Below are 20294 nucleotides of genomic sequence, written 5' to 3'. Positions count from 1 at the left end.
GGTGTGATCTACACTCAAACTAAAACATTCAAAATGACCATGAAGTTTAATTATCACCTTATTTAAAAAACAGTTTCAACAAAAACAGAACACTATAAATTTCATGAAAATAAGGTTTATTGCAGGTAGGATTGCACAATATATTGTTTGAGCATCGTCATCGCAATGTGCCCTTGCGCAAAAGTCACATTGCAGAACAATGCAATGCAATGTCAAGCAAGTGAAATTAACTCAAACACTTCAACTTGTTTGCTGCTTGATAAAAAAAACTTGCACAGTTCTCATTTTTCTTGACTAATCTACAAGAGAAGTCTGTCTGATGTCAACACTCAGAGTTAAGCGGTTCTTGGATACACAGTTTGTTGTTGCTAGTGAGTAACAAGCAGGCTCTGCATGCACAGCAAACCACCGATCACAATATTGTTCTTGATCAGTTTATCAAAAGACCAAAGCAGGCTCCACCTCCGCTAGCTGTTAACTTAAAAATAAGTCAGGAACAGGAGAAAACCACCGACACAGTGGATTTGGTTGCAAAAAGAAAAGCGTATAAGCATATAGCCGCTCTTTTCTTCATTTGTTTTTTTTTATCATGTGTACTGCATAAAAGCTTAAGAAAGGATAGTAGCACTCAAAGTATTCAGACTATAAAGACATTTTTCAGCTAATTTATTTTTATTTTATATGCATTATTTCCTACAAAATCATCCCAATAATTCTAGGATGCTTAATTAATTTCACATAGAACAACTGGAGTCATCTGGCGAAAATTCCTGTATTTTTTCATATCGCAATATATATGACAGAAAAGAAAAATATCGCAATGTAAATTTTCCCCCCCCAATATCGTGCAGCCCTAATTGCAGGGCAGGTCTATTAGATTGCATTAGTTTTAGCTAGCTGTACTTAAAAAACAACATTAAGAAAAATGGTCCTGTAACAAAACAGGAACGCATAACGTCAATTATAAAATACTGACTGGTCCTTAATTTAACTCAACCGAAAATAGAATCAAATCAAATTATCAAAGATACAGTTAGGGGTGGGCAATAAAACAATAATGATAATTATCCCAACATTTCCTCAATAACAATATAACAAATGTTCAATATATCGTCAATAAATATTTGACTTAATTCATTAGAACCACAAACAAATTAGCACTTAATTTTTCTATTAAGATGTTTATTTTGTTGAGAAAAAGGGACTGAAAAAAGTTAATCATATTTTCTGAAAAGAGATTTTATCATAATTGTTTTGAATTTTCTACCTCAGATATATGAAGTGATCCACTGTTGTTTGTCACATTCTGACCATAAAGTACAGTTTAACCACACAATTAACCATCTGGCCCTTCAGTTTTGAAGTACAGTCTTGGATTGTTAAGTGTATATTGCATAACAGTGTGTTTAATATCAAACATGTTATTTGGTACATGTAGTGCGATTTCAAATTAATAGTCTTAATGATTACACATTGTGATGGTTTTGTTCAGTTTCAGAGCCTAGCATTGGCTCTTCACTGTAGCTCATCAACATGGTTGGGAGCAAACAGGGAGAAAGGACAAAATGAAATAGAACAGACAGAAAATGAAACTCAGGGGTGAGCAAAGAGACCGGTACAAAGAGCAGTGAGGTCAGACGTGGGATGCACACAGCAGGGCAGAGTTGACAATGTCCCTTTTGCAAAATGACCCATCTCATCCTGAGGGGGCTGCTGACACTGACTGCTTGTTCCTCTACTCTCTGTTTTGGGCACTGGACGCATTGTCCATAACAATAAAAAGAAAGCATTTTTCTCAGGATAGTAAATGGCAGAGGCAGTTAGAAAATAAAGCTGGAGGTGTTCCATTTGCAGGCATTTGATTTTTAAGTTTTAAGTTGTTTGATGAACAAAGTTATCAGCCCTGTTAAAATGACAGTTAAGGGGAATTACAGATGCACCTAGCTAAGCAAGCTTGTTTGACCCACCGTCCATCCCGACCTCATTCCAAAGCTGACTTTGTCGCTCTTTATTCTACTTCATCTGATATTTTTGTCTCTAAGGCATTTGCGCATAAAATGACACGCTGTCTCTGCACAGTATAATTCAATAAAGACTAATTGCCATGAAATGACTTAAGACATTGGCATGTTATTCATATAACCATCTGTGATACCAGGCCTGGCAGAGATCTGCACTATTTTTTTTTATTGTAGTTTTAATGTGTTATGCAGCCCATTCTGTTATACTTTAAACACCATAATTTTGTGATACTGCACATTGCTGCAGCACCGCTTTTCACCCGTGTGTTGAAAAGAGTTGTTCAAGGTACCGAGTGAAGTATCTCACTTCTATGAAATCTTGGTTGAGAATTGCACATGTGCAGTACCTAGTTAAGAACTACTAGCCAATCAGAAACAGATTAGGGCAAGTCCAAGCAAGCTCGTGTGATCCAAAAGAAAGCTGCTTTGGTAACCACATGGCTTCGGTTCAGGTGTACATGATCTTGAAACACAGGCAGGACAACCTGAATCAGCTTCGCAACCTAGACTGGAGCAAGACGTTTCACAGTGTGCACTGTCTGGTATGGTGGGTGAGGGGAGGTGGATGTCTTGTGGACATCTTGTCACTGCGTATGCTGCAGCTCAGTCTGTTCAGTCCACCAGTGTTTTTAGGGCGTGCCACACTAGCTGCTGGGCGAGCATTATGACACATGTAAGTGACGCAGATAAGTTACGGAAGTAAAGGCTGGAGTACAGTCGAGCTGTTTTCAGGCAGGCCAAGCCATGCTAGTGTGGCTGTAGACTTGTTTTGTTACTGATCACTACTACCACTGTTTGGCCAAGTGCCTTTTTATGGGCACTAAAACAGACATTATTGTCATTATAATGGGGAACATGTTTGTAAATGGGATGGGCAAAACATTAATAACACCTCTAAATATAATGCAGTCCAGTTCAACACCACTGTAAACTACAACCTAGCATAAAAAAGCATAACCTACCTCAATTGCCTACAAGTTGTTTTTATAGTAGTAACTTTAATGTCCTAACTTAAAAGATTGTCCCTATACTGTGACCAAGCATTTTAAAATGATCATTATAATATCAAAACAGTGCATGTATGCATGAGTGTGCCTGCTTTGTGTCCATTACCTTTCATAAATGAGCAGGTCTTCCTTAGCAGGAAACTCAGCCAGATTTAGTCCATAGGGTTCCTTAACTGACGGCTGCTGGATCTCCTGAAGAGGTGAGAAGGGAATATTAAGAAGCTACAGGTGCATGTGGCTGAGAAAAACACAAAAAGGTTTAAACAAGAGTTTTACTATGACCATAAAAGAATTGTATGCATCTGTATGAATTGTCTCATACAAAATTAATCCCTCTCGGTCAATACAGCTCACTGGTGGTTAGTTTAATGGAGTCGTTGAGCCAGGGAGGAGGGGCCAACTTTGAATGTAGTATTTACAAACAGCAGCTGACAAATCCTACTCATATTAAGATTAACAACAATACAAAAAGGTACAAGTCAGCAGATAAAGCTGCTTGTTAACAGCCAGCGTCTCCAAATAGCAAACCAAGTAGCTGGAAATCAAAATATAAAACCATACAGGTCATCAGGTTCAAATGCTTCTCTACAACCGATTTACTAATTAGGATGGCCCAAGGAGTGAAGAACTATGAATGTAATTTGATTGTTGGCGTCTGATAAGGTGGTTTCATGTTCAGGGACAGTGCCCCCGTGGAGTTCTTGCACAAAATGTCCAAAGTTTGTGGAGACATAATAATCGTAATAAACAAGAGATCTATTCTAAAAAAAAAGATAGAGAAAAAAGATCTGACTGGTAAGAGGCTCAATGTAAAAAGATAATGTAACCAGAGTCATTTGAAAATTAGGAAGTCAAAATTAAATGGTTTTGGTAGCAAAAAAAGTTGGAAGATAACAAAATTGTAATAACCAAGGGCCATTGCTCATGAGCGTACGCCTTGGTAAAAACAACATGTAAAAAGAAAGACACAATTAACCAATGAGATTAATGCAGTTCAATGTGGTTTAATCACATAAAACTATGATAAAATGAAATAAAACACATGCAGAGGACAATTCATCATTACACAAAGCTTTGGGGAAAAAAACAATAAAGAAGGCTACGCTGGACACGTGCTCAGTCCAAAACCAGACGGCTGAAGAGTGAGAAAACATTGTCTGGTCTGATTAATCTTAGCTTCTGTGTGCACATGCTGGTGAATTTTCTTGTAAAAAGCATGAATCCATCTTGCCTTGTGTCGTGGTAAGAGACTGCGGGGACGGTGTTATACTGTGGTTGAGTGTTTTCTTGGCAGATACCAGACAACAACGAAGCCTGATCTGAACACTGCAGTGTTACACATAAATGAGTATAAAAAATGGATCTTATATATCATGGGTTATGAAATTGTCCATTGTCCAGTGAATTAACAATTTTGTTAACATGGATGATGATAATATTTTGTATGTGTTGTACAGCCTCAGATACCACCATGATAAAGGTAACAATGCCAAAAAAAGAAGAGTTGTGTGTAGTGTTGCAATTTTGATAACTGAATGAATTAAATTGACATACTTTATCACACTGATACAAAAATTATGCAAATGCAATATTGTCATTAAGCAGCATTTTAAGTAAGATTTAACAGAGAGAAACTTCTGATTGTTTAAAATTTTCTGCAAATACTCCTCGGAATACAATCTTTCTTGAACAAATTTTAATCCTTAAAGTGTATTTTACCGTATTTCTATAGCCTACAAGGACAGAGGGAAGCTTGTTATGTAACAGCATGCACTGGAGTGGTCGCTAAGCAGTCAGCTGTGCTCTTGTTCTCTTGGACCATTTTCTGACATCACCGCAATACGCTCAACATAACGAATTCAGTTTTTACTGTATTTCTATTGATCTGAGCTTCAGGGAGGGGAGAACTAATAAGGGTGTTCCAGGACCATGTCCAAGAAACGGCAGCTGTGAACACACACAAACAAATACACAAAACCTCGCACAAACACACACTTACTGCAGCACATACACATTCATGTGGTGTGTGGGAGCACAGACCAATGTGTAAACACATACTTGCTTATCCATACACCCACACACTTTGCAAATCTGTCCATGTTCATGCAGGCACATGTAGGCTCATATTGAGGGGAATATGAAATGAGCGTGTGTAATTACATGGCAAACGCCGTAATGATCTGATGTTTAAATATTTAAACAGTTTTTGTGTTGCACCACCACTCTGGCAATCCATTCTCAGGGACAGGCTCGGAGGCAGCGACACGAGATGCATGAGAGTGAGCGTACGCGCCCAACACGTGAGCTAGCTGTCCAGCCCGAAATATTCCCAACCAGCTCACTGCTCAAGGCCCCGACAAGCAAAACCAGCGAAATAGGATAAATCACGAGAGCGAAGAGACAGATGAAGCAGGAGGGAAAGCCTGAACTTTAAAAATCAAATATGGTCCAACTGAAATTTCTCTTGCACAGATATCTGCTCAATTAAAGCAAGGGGAGGCAATTTTTTTCTCTGTTAATTCTCTTTACATCCCGACAGCATTCAGTAACACTAAATGCTCTGGGGGGGAAAAAAAAAAAACTAGGCTTTGTGGCGGTCGCAGGACTGTAATAAGCATCTCCAATGTCTTTAGAGGGAGGACTGAAGGGAAGGGGTGGGATTTATTTGGATGGATACTTTCAAAATCTGCAGTTTCAAACATATTTGCACTACCGCCAAACACTACTTATTTTATACAATACTTTGGGAAACATAAACCTTTTTCTACAAAACACCTTTTTTTAATAAGGAGCTTTACATTTTGGGAATGTTTTTTCGCTTTCTCCACGCTCATGTCTGTCCAATAAATTCAAAGCTGTAGCCAGGAGATGATTACCTTAACTTAGCATAAAGACAGAAAGCAGCAGGAAACTTTCTGGTGTCTTGTAGTCACAATAAATAGTTACAGCTCATAACTCCCACAACTTGTTGGGTTTACATTTCTGTCTTATTAAATAAATGAGCACTAAACACAAGCAGCTTCACCAGAACTAAAAATTGCAAAAACAATCCAATCAAAGAATAAGTAAACCAGAACATCATGGACGCTCCTGGAACTTGAATCAGGACAGTGGATGCAAAGTCTGACATCTTCATCACTGCCATCATTACAGACGATGAAGTCCCTTCATTTAATCAGTCAACCTATATAGCACCTTTTCTGTAAAATAGCAATACAAGGTGCTTGACATGAAAGATTGATTGAGATTCAACTTGAAAAATTAGCTTTTCCTGCATTTCTAATTGCTTTGTTGAAATTAATGAGTAAATAAAATATCATGGTGTATTTGTAGCTTAGTTTTTCTTCATTGACGCTCAGCTTTCCTGCACTCTCTTCAGATTAATAATGTCCATTGCATTGCCCGTCCAGCGCTGCTCCAAGTGGAGGAGACACAGTGGGGCGGGAGGACCAACTGCAGACCAACCAGCCTTGGCCATAGGTGGAGAAGCAACAGGGGTTAGAGATGCAGTGGAGATCGGTAGGACCATAGCAGACAGAACAGAGCCATTTCCAGGACACATAGTTAAGCAGTTTGAAAGGGTAAAGAGCCAACTGGATCTTTCTTTTGACCACAGCAAGCCACCTCTGACCGAGATGGCTGGGACTGCTTTGCGGAGGAGCTATGGATTGGGGCCATGGGCCTGGTTCGCTGATTCCTATGTCGAAGCACCGACTTCAGACAGTGGATATCCTCCCTTAACTGCAAGCACTGAAAAGTTTGCAGTCCACAAACAGCTGAATTATTCCTCGAGTGATTCATAGGACAACGCAATCGTAAAAATGGAAAACTCAAAGCAGCAAGTTAAAAGTTATTGCATTAAAACTGGTTTTACTGGCAAAGACAGTGAGAACGGAATGGCAGCGCTGGAGGGGGACTGTGAATGAATAGCATGGGCTGCCTGACACCATCTGATCCACAAAGAACTGAATTACCCACAATCCCCATTTGGCGTTTGAACATAACATATTTGACAGTGGAAGAAATACAACTCTATTCCAAGGGCTTCTTGGTGGTAGAGTCACCAGGACGGACGGCAAAGCACGGGCAGAAGGAGTCACCTCACTCCTGCTGATGTCACAATGGCTGTAACCATCGGAACATTATGGCTGCTTCAATCATCAGTATCATTAGGGGCTCCTTATGCATTATGAGAGACATTACTCATAAACTAAGAAATTCCAAGAGGACGTCGTTTTGTGGCGCATTTGAGTCATCCTGTTGACACACTGACCTACTACCTGTGCCGATTCATGTGCTCGTTTTCTGGACTGTGGTATGAAAACTGGGTTAATGGGGGATGTGAACGTGCAACCAGTCCACCTGGGGCGTGAAATAGATACAGATATAGTGGGTAACGGCTTCTGGGAATTTGTCACAGCTATACTATTCTCTATATATACACACACACATTAAAGCATGTGGTCAACTATTTAGAGACACTGTTAACAGCAATAAAATCGGACATTTACCTTATCTCTGGGTAGGTACACGATTACGCCCAGGCAAACAGTTTGATTCTCTAAATATTTTCTTACTAATTGTCGCTCGTAGTGACAAACACCTAGAATTATTACCAAAGTAATGTAAGAAACAAGAAAACGCTTGCAGAACATCTGATATTTTTTAAGATCTGTCTGTCTGTCTGTGTATCAAAGCAGACTTGGACCTTCACGTCAACATTGGGAAGAAACCCAATATTATATGAGACATCAAAAATTGAAGGCTGGCAAGACACCAGCAGGTGACCACATAACACCTGATGTCCTAAAAGCAGACAAAATCCCACTGCACATGTCCTACATACACACCTTAATGATACCTGGGGGCCTTAGAGGAGGAAGCCAGAGAAGAACGAACCATTCTGCTACATTTCCCATGAAAGCAACTCAAGTTAACACGAGAACTGGAACAGAGTACTGTTTGGATCAGCAAGATCCTGGTCATTTTGGACAGAATAATGAGTGTGCAGCATAAGAAGCTGCAGACATGGCAGGTTGGTTTTACCAACAATGCTTCCGGTACAGATGACATCACATGGTTACCTTTTGACCAATTTGGGGATACAGTATTCAAGTAAAAAGACCTTGTGGCGGTCAATGCTACAAATTAATACAGCCAAATATGGTTTCTTATCCAAATTATCCAAATTATTTTATTTTTACAAATCACACAAATGTAAACTTGGTATATTCCTAAAAATATTATAGATTCCAGCGTTAATATTTTACTTAACATAGACACAAGGATTGTTGATTGTTTCTCTAAAATTCAATTAATACAACCAACACCAAATAAAAGTAGTTTCTTATTTCATGCCTGAATCAAGACCACAAGTTGGTATCAACAGGGTTATTTATATCCATTTCTAGCCAGCTTTTCAAAGGCCACTTTTCAAACAGAGATCAACTAAATATACAAACTTGTTGTTACGTCAAGTCACACAGGGATACATACGAAGAGTAAGACTGAGAGTAGAAAAAGGTTTTAAAGATTGGCAAGTGCATCAAATCGATATGAACCATCAGCTCCTGTGTATTTTTTATATATTTTTATTTGTCTTTTGTGCTACTAAATAAAAACAGCGAGTTAGGGATAAAAAAAGAGGATTAATGACATGACTTCTCTTTTATTCTCCCTATAACCAACATTAACACAAACACACACCATTGCGACCCTCTGCTCTGGAAACTCCTGTCACTGAGGCTGATTTAGTTGACGTCCACTTCTTATGTTTGACGCAAACAGAAACACAGAACTAATTTCTTCTGAGGGACTCGTGGGAGGTGGAGAGGAGAAAATACAATTAGGGTGACACACTCAAACTGGAATGTGAAATGCTTTTGAGGCCCAAAATACAAGCAGGTGGCATCAACACAGCCTGAACTGCGATTAAATTTCCCTGGAGGTCTTTAAAGGAGATTACATATCCTTGAATCATTAGAGGTTCTCATTTGATAGGCTGCTTTATTTCCTCCATATTAAACAATAAGGCTCTGAAGAGATACAAATTTAGATTTGTTGTACCTGTGTTTTCAATTCCCCCTTGAAGTGTTTAAAATCTGATCTTACTGTATTTCAAATCTCATTGTTGTGGTGTAAATTTGTTTTCCTTGATGTGTATTTTGTTATTGTTATTTGTCTTTGAACATGTATGCTTTGTGTTTTCAAACCTCCTGTGTGCGAGTGCTCTCTCCAGACTCAGTTAGTAGCTTGATCGGGGTGGAACGCTGCGACACAGATCCGTCGTCATCGCGGTCTTCCTCAGAGTCGTCCTCTGATGTGCTGGTGATGGCCTCCTCACTTGGCGGAGGAGGTGCACTGGCTGCAGTCTTCCTCTGAAGCAGTGTCTCCTCCTTACTGCTCTTGTTACTGCCACATATCCACAAACAGTCAGAAAGATTAACATGTGCACACACACACACCCACACACACACCCACCCACCCATGGACATGTAAGTTGGCATGCAATTATCTGTCATATTTCATTTTAAAGAATACTTGTATCTCTATGTCATGAGACCATGTATCATTTAAAATTTAGTCAAGCAGTGGGAGACTAAACTGCCCATCACAGCAGCAGTGGCACCATGTACTTCCACAGCTCCTACCTACATATACAGTGAGGAAAATAAGTATTTGAACACCCTGCTATTTTGCAAGTTCTCCCACTTAAAAATCATGGAGGGGTCTGAAATTGTCATCATAGGTGCATGTCCACTGTGATACCTTGATATGCTTCTTACAGAGCCACTCCTTGGTTATCCTGGCTGTGTGCTTCGGGTCATTGTCATGTTGGAAGACCCGGCCTCGACCCATCTTCAATGCTCTGACTGAGGGAAGGAGGTTGTTCCCCAAAATCTCGCAATACATGGCCCCGGTCATCCTCTCCTTAATACAGTGCAGTCGCCCTGTCCCATGTGCAGAAAAACACCCCCAAAGCATGATGCTACCACCCCCATGCTTCACAGAGGGATGGTGTTCTTGGGATGGTACTCATCATTCTTCTTCCTCCAAACACGGTTAGTGGAATTATGACCAAAAAGTTCTATTTTGGTCTCATCTGACCACATGACTTTCTCCCATGACTCCTCTGGATCATCCAAATGGTCATTGGCAAACTGAAGACGAGCCTTGACATGTGCTGGTTTAAGCAGGGGAACCTTCCGTGCCATGCATGATTTCAAACCATGACGTCTTAGTGTATTACCAACAGTAACCTTGGAAACGGTGGTCCCAGCTCTTTTCAGGTCATTGACCAGCTCCTCCCGTGTAGTTATGGGCTGATTTCTCACCTTTCTTAGGATCATTGAGACCCCACGAGGTGAGATCTTGCATGGAGCCCCAGTCCGAGGGAGACTGACAGTCATGTTTAGCTTCTTCCATTTTCTAATGATTGCTCCAACAGTGGACCTTTTTTCACCAAGCTGCTTGGCAATTTCCCCGTAGCCCTTTCCAGCCTTGTGGCGGTGTAAAATTTTGTCTCTAGTGTCTTTGGACAGCTCTTTGGTTTCAGCCATGTTAGTAGTTGGATTCTTACTGATTGTATGGGGTGAACAGGTGTCTTTATGCAGCTAACGACCTCAAACAGGTGCATCTAATTTAGGATAATAAATGGAGTGGAGGACATTTTGAAGGCAGACTAACAGGTCTTTGAGAGTCAGAATTCTAGCTGATAGACAGGTGTTCAAATACTTATTTGCAGCTGTGTCATACAAATAAATAGTTAAAAAATCATACATTGTGATTTCTGGATTTTCTTTTTTAGATTATGTCTCTCACAGTGGACATGCACCTACGATGACAATTTCAGACCCCTCCATGATTTCTAAGTGGGAGAACTTGCAAAATAGCAGGGTGTTCAAATACTTATTTTCCTCACTGTACCTGACTAAAACCAGACACAAAGTCTCAAAAAAACAAGAAGCCGCCTCAAAAACAGGCAAAATGGATTCTTGTGGCGGTCTGATGTCTTCTGGCTGCCTCAAAACTTGACAGATAGCAGCACGGCTAACTGCCGTTAGCTAGTTAGGTCAGTTCCCCGTGCAGCTAGCGCATTTGGTCTTTGCAAACAGAAATAACGTGTGTTTATTTGCACACTGCGCAGTGGTCACTGGAGATGCATGTGGAGACGCATTCTAAGGCAAGGTGTGAATTGACACACTGTCCACAGCTGTCCACTTGTGATCAGATCACCCAAGATGCATGTTAATGGCAGGTGTAAACAGGGCCTTAGTTATTAAGTTTGCTAAGGAAGGGTTTGGAATTAGCTGACTGGAATATATGCAGCTTCATGAAAAAAGTTCATGTGTTACTCAGACAATATTCTTGTGTCAGAAACACACCTGGACACTGAACTGGCTATCTAAGGATATTATATAAAAAGAGGACAAATGTATTGGCAGACATGCTTTCTATGTTCAAGAACACATTTCAGTTGTGCTACGGAAAGACACGAGTACTGACATTGAACTCATTTGGCTAAAGATCCACCTTCCATACTGTAAGTTTATTATAGTTGGTTGTTGTTATTGGCCACCCAGGTCTGATGTGAAGTATGTGGATAGAATATGTGAAAGGTTAGCCAGGTTGTGACTCAACCAACAAACATTTCTACAAACATGGATGGTGTTAATAATTTAATGCAGAGTCGACTCATTTATAAATTATGTTAAAGATTTACAGTGGTCTGATGTACATCAGGAAAATTCTGTTTTGTGTGATGGAAACTGTTTTTGTTTTTATATAGATCTTCTGCCTTCTTGTTCCCACCAACATCAGACAGATAAATGTGATTTTTGTTTGTCGGTCTTCATTTGTGACAATTTTGTTTGGATTATAATCTACTATTGTCCATTTTATCACATGTCACTTATTTATATTTTCTAGTTTTATTGATACTGTGTGAATTAAATTGGTTTGTTTTTATGGTTATTGTTTTTGTGTGGACACCGGGAAGACTAGCAACCACTTTGTGTAATCTAATGGGGATCCAAATTAAAAATAAAGAATGAGCATTAAAGGAACTCACTGAGGCAGCGCACACACACACACACACACACACACACAGAAAAATGGTATCCTTGTTTTTGGTTACCTGAGAACACAGTGTCAAATTAAGTTGTATGTATGAGGGCACAGTGACATGGGATTTATTACATAAAGGAGAAAAAAACATCACAAATGTACATAGCCTAAGTAGCACTCACCCCAGCACTGATTTTCCGGTTTCCTCTGGCTTGCGAACTGTGAATGGGCTTGGATCCACTCCTACTGTCTTGGGCATAAATTCCCTTAATGAACACAAATCAGAAGGAAACCCATTAACTGACATCATGCAGCACCATAACCCTAGTGCGCTATTTATCAAAGGTCTTTTTATCCAACAAAATCTGGGATGACTTGGCAATGTCGACACAAACATATCACAAATGTTTAAGCAATAACTGTAGTGAGCTGTAAAAACATGCCTCTGCATGTAGAATACAACCTTCAACAAACAAATGGCGTGTATTCACCTTGCAGAGTTGGTCATGGCGATGCAGAATGTGTCATCAAAGGAGGTGAGTTCATATGGTTTGAAGAATTCTGTGTAGATGTCAGTGCTTTCATCAAAGCGGTTTACTCTCTTCACTTTGACCTTCTTCATAGTGTCTTCACAGGGGACTGCATTCACACAGGAACGCATAAAAAGGTTTACAAGATATTACTCCACATACTTCAAGTGTAAGTCTGGTCATATTTGTCAAAACGTCCCATGGAACGACCAAAAACCAACAATACATTAACAAGTATTACTATTATAAATACAACAATGAGGAACATGGCAAAGCAGTTCATCTGCTGCCATAAATGCTCGCTAGCATACCAAATCTGCAGCCTGCTTGAGTAATGTTTGCTTAGAACTACAGTGTCCATCTGTTGTCCACCTTTTTTTTTACTTTTAAAAAATAAGTTCAGTATATTGGTGTCCCTTTTTCTAGGGTCCAGAGATGACAATGTTTCTTGCTAATTGTCAATCAAATTAAATGTTAGCATGATTACAAGCTAAACTAAGATGGCTGCAGACTCTTAGTCTTTTTTTTTTTGTCTTCAGATGGGAATGGGACCAAGGGGAAGCAGGCTGAGGAAGTCGGAAAGCATTGAGAGATGGACCAACACACTTGTTGTGTCTTTGTAAATTAAAATTTATTATATTTAAAAATTATGGCAATGGTAAATGCACACAAACCTAAGATAATTCCTATGGCTAAACATTAATCTCTATCTCGAAGCTTAATGAGATTGAACAATTTTGATATTTCCACAAAATGCTTATGTCTGTTATTTCTTTCTAGATATTGCAGATTATTATTGCACATATCATGTATTGAAGTGATACCTTCATCATAGGCCACCGGAAGATAGGACAAGATTCCTTCTGACCACCACAGTGTGTAGCTGGAGACAAGATACAGACATGTGTTAAAACCTTCTGGAAAACTTTCCACTGACTGACTGATGTATGTCTGTGTATTCTGCAGTCTACTTTGTCTCTCCTGGGACTTCACATGACCTACATATGAAAATTGTCTTGCCTGAACCACCTACTTTACAACTCTCGAACACATCAGCCTTTTATTTAATATGACCAATTTGAGAGAACGGACTGATTATGATTTAGTGTGTGATGTGCTACTTAGAGTTTGAGAGCAGAAGCGCAGTGTGTGCCCCCCGAAATGAATTCATTTCCAGCATGCCAATTTCTTGGAATAATGGCTGACCTAACCAACCATTGTGGCAACAAACTAGCGGCATGTGGCAGAAAACGGGGTCTACTTTTATGTAAGCATGAAGACAACAGAGAGCAAGCAACTTGCATGCTATTATGCTCCGGTACACATGCACAAAAATGACCGAACTACTGTGAATGAAATACAAAAGACTGAATCATGAGTAGGACAGACCAAGCGACAAACCAAAGAAAACAACAGCTTGGACAGAAAACAGCTATACAAAGAAACTATTATATATAACTAATATGTACACAGTATGATATACTACATACTGTATATGACACAAAAATCATGTACATTGGTATTATACATGGAATCTACTTTCATAATACATACATAAATATTAATATTTTAAGAGAAAGAACAAAAATAGAAGGATTAACAATATTTTTGTTAATCCTATTGTCAGTAACCCATTTATATAAAAAGGCTGGATAATAAGAGTTGCCTGGTTTTGGAAAATACTTCAGGTATCTCACATTCATGAATGTGGGTAAGGGTTTATAATCTGATCGTATTGTACAGTAGCCCTGGAAGATCAACTCACTTCAATCCTAGGAAAACATGCAAATAGACACAACAAATGCGTGATCAATTTCTCACGCAAAGTAAGAAAAGAGTCAAATACAGAAAGTACGGAAACAACAAAAAAAAAAAAAACTGTTTAATTCAATAAAATGCAAGTTTCTGTTGTTTTTCACATTCCGATTGCATGATTCAGATATTATGTTCCATTATGTGAATTTGTAGACTACAGAAATAAAAGGTTAACGCTAGGTTAAAAGCAAATATCTGCAATTACATCTGAATCATGCAGTCAAAATGTTCCATCGTTTTTCCAACACCAATGACAGATTGTCAACTTCAGTAACCACAAACTTTGGCAACGAGTAGCATGTCTCATGAGTGTACGGGCATGTTTGTCACTTTTTACTGACAAAAATTTGTTGTGTTGTAAAATTTCTGTTGAGTGGCAGTGTTTCTATATTTGGTTGTGTTTTCTCTATTTGCAGTGCTTTTTTTAATGCTGCATTGTTATTAAAGATGTTTTCCACATTTCCACGTTTTGTCCATTTGCATTTTCTTAAGTTGCAACGTGTTAAGCTCTCAGGGGCAACGTATAAACCCTATTAAGATACGGCGGGTGCAGTAATGTGGACAACATATCGGGCAGCGGTGGTAAGTCATGAAGAAAACCCCAGGAGTGCCATACACATAATTAATACCTGGGGGCCAAAGCTCTGTGACACTTGTCTAAGTAAAGAAGAGGCTTGACCACAAAAGCAATCACATTCAAATCCACCCACATTCTTATCTGAACACCCTCACCACTCATGGGAGACTTGTAAAGACTGGGCTTTAAAAAAATAAATAAAAAAAAGGCTTTTCAGAAACAGCAGTGCAGGTGCTGATCTTTTGTGAGTGATTACCCACTGAGCTATTCAATCAACACAAACACAAATCCCTAAGGGCAATTGAGAGAGGTATTGTGTATTGTGTATGTGTGTTTTAATGTCTAATCATTTATGTATATAGTTTTTCTTGTACATATTCACTGAATATTTGCATTTGCATATTCAGCTCATTATGTGTAAGTATTTCGATTTGTGCATGCACATTAAGTTTTTATGAGCACAAGTTTGTGTTTTTACCTGCGTCGTTCTTGGGGCAGGGCCATGGTGTTCCTCTGATGCAGGTAGAAGTCAGTGGGCAGCTCCCACAGGTGCGGCTTGGACTCTGATGGCTGGTAGACTTGGAGAAACAGGTTGATGGCATCCTGTCTGTCAGCATCTGGAGGAGCAAGATGATGCCAAAAAAAACTGTGACGACATAATACATAGTAAATATACAATAGAGAATTTATAAGGCTAAAATGAGGTGAAGAAGAAAACCAAGGGATTTGTTTGTAACATTAAATTTAGATTTTCCACATTTCTTTCACTTGTGATGTCCTGATGTTTGCCTACTGAGAGAATACACACTGATCTAGTCCATGGCAAAAAAAACTTGACCACAAATTAACTGAATTACCACAAATCAAACCACACTTCTTCATAATATGAGCATGAAAGTTAAGGCTCCCCCAGACACACTTCACCAGCCATCTATCATGAGAAGAAAAGAGTAGAGATGGTAAATGTTCCAATTAATGAAATAAAGGTAGAGCTGCACTCACTCAGCCATGTGTCCTCCTCACATGAACAGGGACCTTACCAGTAAAAACTCTCTGAACCACCACACTGCAACATGATTGGCTATGGCAGCGTGCAAAAATAATCTCTGTGAGTGTTTATGTGTTCAGCATGTGGCACGTGTTTTGCACGCTGCACAGTTTGGTGCCATTAATCCACCCCCCGTGTGAAGCCCTGTGCATACTGCTCCAACAGTCACGTTAGATAATTATAAACTAAACTGGCTTCAATCAAAGCCTGCTGTCAAGCCTTTTCTCTTGGTAATTTTCAGCCTGAGATTCATTCAATACATCATGATAGTGAATATAGTATACACGTGCAACAGAAGTCATTGACAAAAAGCCTCACTCTTATAAGATGTATTATGAATGAATGAAAGGCAGACACTAAAAAAATCTGTCAACAGGTCTGCTCAATTTCAGCTCACTTTTCCCCCCCTTTTCCCCGGTCTCATCAAAACATTCATTCACATTTGCTGCATCTCAAGAGGCTACAAAGCATATGACAGTGTGTCCTGTATGTTTGCGCGTTCAAAGTGTATTTAGGAATCAGATAGTAGCTGTCAAAGTGCTTGGTGGAGATGTAAAAGTATACATCATTGCCAAATATCTCCAAGATATTTCATCAAGGGTAAAAAAAAATAAACACTATAAATTTGTTTCATACATGGTGTGAAAACTGAAAAGCCTGTAATGATTACTCTGCCAGGATAGCCCATGAGAAGCAGTCCTGGGGGCAGGTCTTTAACTGAGTGCATGTACATGGCTACAGAAGTGGTTTATTTATCCAAGTGTTGAAACATTTTACTCATAAGAACAAATTTCAACCTTGTGGAGGCGTAGGAAGAAAAGTCAGGTGATCACGAAAGTCATATTAGGATTCATTCTGGGGAACATGGTTGTCTATACAAAAGTTCATGGCAATCCATCAAATACTTGTTCATAAAGCAAACAAAGAATCCCACACACATCACTTTATTAGTGTGATTATGTGACTACAACTGATAGGCAGTGTGCAAGATTCTTTGTTTGCTGGTAGAAAGTAGTGTTTTCAAAGAAAGGTCTGTGGATTATCCACGTATTGCTTTCTCGCAATAAAGATAGGCCTTCAGTTACCTTTTTCGTATTAGTAACACTTATAGATTCTGTTGTCCTTACTGCAGATCAGGAGTTTTTTTCCAAAAACTAAGGTTTGTGAAAATCTTTATTTTTGGGTGATTTACTTTCTTATAGTTAACCCATCAAAAATACAATTTAGGAGAGAATCTAAAATTACAGACTTACAATTAACAGTGCAATACGAGGCCAGATTTAGAGAGTTTCAATTTAGTAACATCAATGTGACTAAGGGGAAGTGGCGGATGAGTTTTGAATAGCTAGTAAGTCTAGTAAGACATGAAAATGTAATCATGTAAATGATCTGTATGAAAATGGTTATGCCCTGCTAAAAGGGCAGGTTGACAGCAAATTCTCGCTGGTGCTCTGACTACTGAATTAGGATTTTTTGATTTTCTTTTCCCCTTTTATCCTTTGCTGCCTTGCAGAGAGTGCAGAGGTATAACTTAGCAATAACTTAGCAACATGGCATCATCTTGATCACTTCAGATTATAAGTCCTGGTATAGGTCATGGCATTATTGTGTGTGCAGTTCATGTAATATTGAGCACTTGTGTGCATGATAGTCTCTCCATGTGTGTGCTGCATTATATGAGCCTCACTTGACATTTCAGTCTGAATAAACAATCTGCTACTTTCCCGGTTCTGCTCTGCAAACAGCCAATGATCCAGTTTTTCAAAATGAAGTGAATGACAAGAGCCAAAGGAAAAGACACAGAGAGGAGGTTGACTTAGTAGGTCACACCTGGCTTAATACACAGTACACAACCATCCTCTTCATTTCTGAGGCTACAAATGGCACCCTCAGTTATATGATATGATATGCAAACACTTGTGTACACCTGTGCACAATTTAATAAACACACTGTATCTAACTACAAACTAGGGTGTCGTTTTAAAATTATTAGAAATACGAGCTGCAGACATAACAAAGCCATTTTATCAAACACTGATTTGCAATTTTAGATCTGGGTTGCAATCTGGAAGAGCAAGAAATACATTAATTAAGGCAATTTAAAAACTGACACCAGATAACAATATTGGAAATCAAATGTCCTCAAAATATCCACTTTTATAGCCTTCAATGTAAATTCAAGAGTTTTTATAAAAATGTTGTAAATGCTCTAGAATAAGCTACAAACACAGCGGATACGGGCACCTAAAGTCCTCAGGGAGCTGTGCTGGATGTGACAGTGTGTGCTTAGCTGTAGATGCTGGAATGTCCACACTTTCTCATCTTACATCACAGGGTGGATAAAAAAAAGATTGGTACCTGGTCATATTGTAGTAAAACAGTATGATTTTGTTTGATGCGGTGTTCAGGGTGTGTAATGCACTGCATGTAATGTGCTAGGTCACATTTTCCACACAACTAGAATTTTTAGAGACGGAGCAACCAATCTAACGTGATAATTTAGCACCAATCAGAGCTGGGTTTGGTTTATCTGTGAATGTGGTTAAATATGACATACGCTGTAAAAGGCTTACCATAGCAAAGCTAGCAGTCTGAGTCAGTTCTGTATTACACACACACACACACACACACACATATATACACACATACATATATATATACACATATACACATGTACATATATATACACACATACATATATACACATATACATATATACAGTGAGGAAAATAAGTATTTGAACACCCTGCTATTTTGCAAGTTCTCCCACTTAGAAATCATGGAGAGGTCTGAAATTCTCATCGTAGGTGTATGTCCACTGTGAGAGACATAATCTAAAAAAAAAATCCAGAAATCACAATGTATGATTTTTTAACTATTTATTTGTATGATACAGCTGCAAATAAGTATTTGAACACCTGTCTATCAGCTAGAATTCTGACTCTCAAAGACCTGTTAGTCTGCCTTCAAAATGTCCACCTCCACTCCATTTATTATCCTAAATTAGATGCACCTGTTTGAGGTCGTTAGCTGCATAAAGACACCTGTTCACCCCATACAATCAGTAAGAATCCAACTACTAACATGGCCGAGACCAAAGAGCTGTCCAATTGTACACCTCCACAAGGCTGGAAAGGGCTACGGGGAAATTGCCAAGCAGCTTGGTGAAAAAAGGTCCACTGTTGGAGCAATCATTAGAAAATGGAAGAAGCTAAACATGACTGTCAATCTCCCTCGGACTGGGGCTCCATGCAAGATCTCACCTTGTGGGGTCTCAATGATCAGAACTACACGGGAGGAGCTGGTCAATGACCTGAAAAGAGCTGGGACCACCGTTTCCAAGGTTACTGTTGGTAATACACTAAGACGTCATGGTTTGAAATCATGCATGGCACGGAAGGTTCCCCTGCTTAAACCAGCACATGTCAAGGCCCGTCTTCAGTTTGCCAATGACCATTTGGATGATCCAGAGGAGTCATGGGAGAAAGTCATGTGGTCAGATGAGACCAAAATAGAACTTTTTGGTCATAATTCCACTAACCGTGTTTGGAGGAAGAAGAATGATGAGTACCATCCCAAGAACACCATCCCTACTGTGAAGCATGGGGGTGGTAGCATCATGCTTTGGGGGTGTTTTTCTGCACATGGGACAGGGCGACTGCACTGTATTAAGGAGAGGATGACCGGGGCCATGTATTGCAAGATTTTGGGGAACAATCTCCTTCCCTCAGTCAGAGCATTGAAGATGGGTCGAGGCTGGGTCTTCCAACATGACAATGACCCGAAGCACACAGCCAGGATAACCAAGGAGTGGCTCTGTAAGAAGCATATCAAGGTTCTGGCGTGGCCTAGCCAGTCTCCAGACCTAAACCAAAAAGAGAATCTTTGGAGGGAGCTCAAACTCCATGTTTCTCAGCGACAGGCCACAAACCTGACTGATCTAGAGAAGATCTGTGTGGAGGAGTGGGCCAAAATCCCTCCTGCAGTGTGTGCAAACCTGGTGAAAAACTACAGGAAACGTTTGACCTCTGTAATTGCAAAAAAAGGCTACTGTACCAATTATTAACATTGATTTTCTCAGGTGTTCAAATACTTATTTGCAGCTGTGTCATACAAATAAATAGTTAAAAAATCATACATTGTGATTTCTGGATTTTGTTTTTTAGATTATGTCTCTCACAGTGGACATGCACCTACGATGACAATTTCAGACCCCTCCATGATTTCTAA

The 20294-nt window shown here is 39.4% G+C and overlaps 1 protein-coding gene across 1 annotated transcript in view; it reads right to left on the bottom strand.

Annotated features, from left to right (window-relative positions):
* The window catches only part of fig4a (FIG4 phosphoinositide 5-phosphatase a), a 64290-nt gene that overhangs the window by 9172 nt on the left and 34824 nt on the right, over positions 1–20294 (bottom strand). The window contains exons 17-22 of the mRNA XM_038726760.1: positions 15495–15633; positions 13449–13507; positions 12586–12733; positions 12277–12360; positions 9241–9439; positions 3135–3220 (exon numbers count right to left, since the gene is read on the bottom strand). Coding sequence (XP_038582688.1) covers positions 3135–3220; positions 9241–9439; positions 12277–12360; positions 12586–12733; positions 13449–13507; positions 15495–15633 — 715 coding nt within the window. The remainder of the gene's footprint in view (positions 1–3134; positions 3221–9240; positions 9440–12276; positions 12361–12585; positions 12734–13448; positions 13508–15494; positions 15634–20294) is intronic.

Source organism: Micropterus salmoides, unplaced genomic scaffold (genome assembly GCF_014851395.1).
Source record: "Micropterus salmoides isolate LMB-PRFRI ecotype aquatic unplaced genomic scaffold, ASM1485139v1 Ms_hic_scaffold_18, whole genome shotgun sequence".
NCBI lineage: Eukaryota > Metazoa > Chordata > Actinopteri > Centrarchiformes > Centrarchidae > Micropterus > Micropterus salmoides.
The sequence above is the reverse complement of the archived record's forward strand: the minus strand, read 5'-3'. Positions and strand labels throughout refer to the sequence as shown.